At 43.7% G+C, this 3,455-nt stretch overlaps 1 protein-coding gene across 1 annotated transcript in view; it reads left to right on the top strand.

The window, feature by feature from the left end:
* The first annotated feature begins 1,429 nt into the window (after positions 1 to 1,429).
* Positions 1,430 to 3,455, top strand: part of LOC116703269 (primary amine oxidase, liver isozyme) — a 17,608-nt gene continuing 15,582 nt past the window's right edge. Inside the window, exon 1 of the mRNA XM_032537908.1 lies at positions 1,430 to 3,067. Coding sequence (XP_032393799.1) covers positions 1,510 to 3,067 — 1,558 coding nt within the window. The 5' untranslated portion in view covers positions 1,430 to 1,509. The remainder of the gene's footprint in view (positions 3,068 to 3,455) is intronic.

The following is a 3,455-nucleotide window of genomic DNA, read 5'->3' on the forward strand; positions in this document are numbered from 1 at the left end:
TGCTGCTTCACCTTGTTTAGTTCTGACTCTGGGGACAGAAAGCAGACCTGTCCCCAGATGACCTGAGAGGTCTGAGTGATTTATAAACTAGCAAAAGTACTTTGAAGTACTTTGAGGCACAGGAAGCCGGTGTAAAGACTTCAAAACTGGAGTGATGTGATCCAGTCTCTTGGTCTTAGTGAGGACTGGAGTGATGTGATCCAGTCTCTTGGTCTTAGTGAGGACTCGAGCAGCAGCGTTCTGGATCAGCTGTAGCTGTCTGATTGATTTTTTAGGGAGACCTGTAAAGACCCCGTTACAGTAGTCAAGTCTACTGAAGATGAAAGCATGGACAAGTTTTTCCAAATCCTGTTGACAGATGAGTCCTTTAACCCTTGATATATTCTTAAGGTGATAGTAGGCTGACTTTGTAATTGTCTTAATGTGGCTAATGTGGTTTAGATAATTAAAAGGTATTTATTTAGAAGTGGGCTGGCTGATAGTTATCTATCTATGAGGGTGATAATGGTGTAATGATTCAGATGGACACCCAAGAAAAGACGGTGCTCACCCAACTGGCCAATAGGAACGTGGCCCCGCGTATATATTCACATTGAAAGAAAAATCCTGAGAAGAAAGCAAAAAATCTAATCGAGAACAAAGGCTTAGGTTTTAAGAACGAGAAGAAAAACTCTTTTTGAGAGATTCCTTTTACACTGATAGCAAAAATGATGTATTTGAGAGTTTAAAAAAGTATTTGGACAGAGATTTTTTTGCTATTGGTATGAAAACTTTTTCTCTCAAATATTTTTTTCTCTTATAAAAATGCTTTTTTTGCTATCAGTGTGATAACTTTTTCTCTCAAACAGTTTTTTTTTCTCTCAGATCATTTATTTTCTCGGCTGTAATAAGAAACGATTCTAGCTCCATAGAGCGCTCCTTGCCCTAGATTATAACTAATACAGTCCTTTTTTTCTCCTATTGCCAAGACGTTATTGTAGTTTCTATTTTGTCACTGAAATGGTATTTATGCCTCACAATTAGACAATTTAATTCATGAGGCTTATATCTGACAGACTATAGCCCACTCAGTACTTTTTACCAGTTGAAATACCTTTTTAAGGGGGATACAACCCATAAAATGCATGATTGCAGCTTCTACCTTGTGTTTGAAAGGTTGTTTCTGCCTCAAAATGACTTGATTTTATTAATTGTTTATATTTGGCGGATTATAGCCCACCCAGTACTTTTTACCTGTGCCACCTATAGAATGTTTAAACAGCTTGCGTAAAAAACTGATGTTCGGCTGTGAAGCTGAACAGAAACTGCATGAAACTGCATTTCAAAAAATGTTCATTCAAATTGGGAGGAAGGGGCAGGGGGTTATGGGAACCATGTAGAAAGGGGGTGGAGACGGAATAGTTGAGGGGCGCGCCTCTTGTTTTCTATCGCTTCTGACCGCACGTCCTGCCCACGGCTCATTCCTCTGCCCACTTTCTCTAAGTACGGGCATGCGTAAGAATAGAACGGATGATGAACTCTTTTGTAAAATGGGCGCTTATCCTGTTCGTCCTCGTCTCCATCATTCTCAACATTGTCCTGATCGGCATCCACACAAGCAGGGCACCTAAATGTTCCACTCAGCGTGTCCACCCGCTGAAGCGCAACCACGACGAGCGCAGCCTCGTTTTCGCTGACCTCAGCCGGCAGGAGTACTTGCAGGTCCAGCAGTTCATGCTCAAGCAGAAAGACCTGGACATATCCACCAACCAGAACACCAAGCCATGGGAAAATTTCTTGTTTTTAATAGATCTATCTCTGCCCAAAAAAGCGGACGCGCTGGCTTACTTAGATGGGAAAGGCGCAAAGCCGGATAGAGAGGCTACCGTGGTGGTCTTCCACGGCGCAAAAGGCTACATTAAGGAGTACGTAGTGGGGCCTCTCCCCAACCCGACATACTACAAAGATGTCACCATTGAGAGGTACAACATGGAACTGCCTATCACTGCGCGCACGGTCACCATCGGGGAATACGAGTTACTTTTTAAATATGTGGGTGAGGTCTTCTCCAAGTTGGGAAAGCTCATGAAAGAGAGCTTCGACGTAGATCAGAACAAGAAGGTGAACGCGTTCGAGCAGATGCCCCGTGGAATTAGATCCGGGGACAGACATACCTGGATATCTTTCTTTAGGGATATGAGCGGCATGTACATCCACCCGGTGGGCTTCGAGCTGCTGATCAACCACGAGAGCGTCAATGCGTCTGAATGGAAAGTGGAGCGGCTGCTTTATAACGGCCAATATTTCGATACTGTAGATGAGCTTAGAGTGAAATATGATGCGGGGTCTATTAAGAAAATAGTTTACAAGGAGACACCTGACTACGGTTCACTGAAACCCAGGCACAAGCCTCTGCAGATCGGCCCGCAGCTGTTTAACGCAGAGGGGAAGCGCTATAGCATCAGCAACAACCATGTCCTGTACCTGGACTGGAGTTTCGCCTTCGGGCTCAGCTCTGTCACAGGCTTGAGGGTGTTTGATGTGCGTTTCAAAAATGAAAGGATAGTCTACGAGCTGAGCGTGCAGGAGGCCATGTCAGTCTACGGTTCAGTGACTCCGGGGATGATTCTGACAAAGTTTCTGGACGCGAGCATCGGGATAGGGCGCTTCGCACACGAACTGGTCCGTGGTGTAGATTGCCCCCATGAAGCCACCTACGTGGACACAAACCGCTACATGGATGTTCCAGTCCCAGTCAGATATAAGAATTCATTCTGTGTGTTTGAGCACAACATGGGTCAGCCCCTGCGTCGGCACTTTTCGGACTTTTTCTCCAATAGTTACGGGGGGATGGTAAACAGCGCCCTGGTGGTTAGGACCATCACAGCAATTGGAAACTATGACTACATGTGGGATTTCATCTTTTACCAGAGTGGCTCAGTGGAGGCCAAAGTTCACGCCACCGGCTACATCTCCTCTTCTTACCTAGTGGATGGTAGTCTAAAGTATGGCCACCAGGTCGCCGAGAAAGTGCTGGGGAACATCCACACCCATTTTATCAACTTCAAAGTGGACCTAGATGTGTTGGGTGAGTAGCAGTACATTTCAAACTCAGGGCAAGCATCAGGGCCAATGTAAAAATTGCATTGAAGTTCTGAGTTTAACCCTCATCCTCGGGTCAAATTGACCCATTTTCCTATATCAATGTTCTTTTTAATTCCCCAAAACAACATGATTGATTCCACACAACGCTCTTTGGCAAATACAAATCTCTACTTTCATTAATTTTGGGGTGTCTTATTCAATTTTATAGCATTTGAAAAAAAAAATGAAGTGGTTTCAAAATAGTATTGAGTAAAAGTTGACATATTCCAGTCTGTGATTATCCATCAACATACTTCCCCTTAATTTTAGTCTAAATAATTCTTCTATTCTGCTTTTCTAACTCAAACATTAGGTATAATTTCCTATTAATG

The sequence above is a fragment of the Etheostoma spectabile genome, chromosome 15 (genome assembly GCF_008692095.1).
Source record: "Etheostoma spectabile isolate EspeVRDwgs_2016 chromosome 15, UIUC_Espe_1.0, whole genome shotgun sequence".
Lineage (NCBI taxonomy): Eukaryota > Metazoa > Chordata > Actinopteri > Perciformes > Percidae > Etheostoma > Etheostoma spectabile.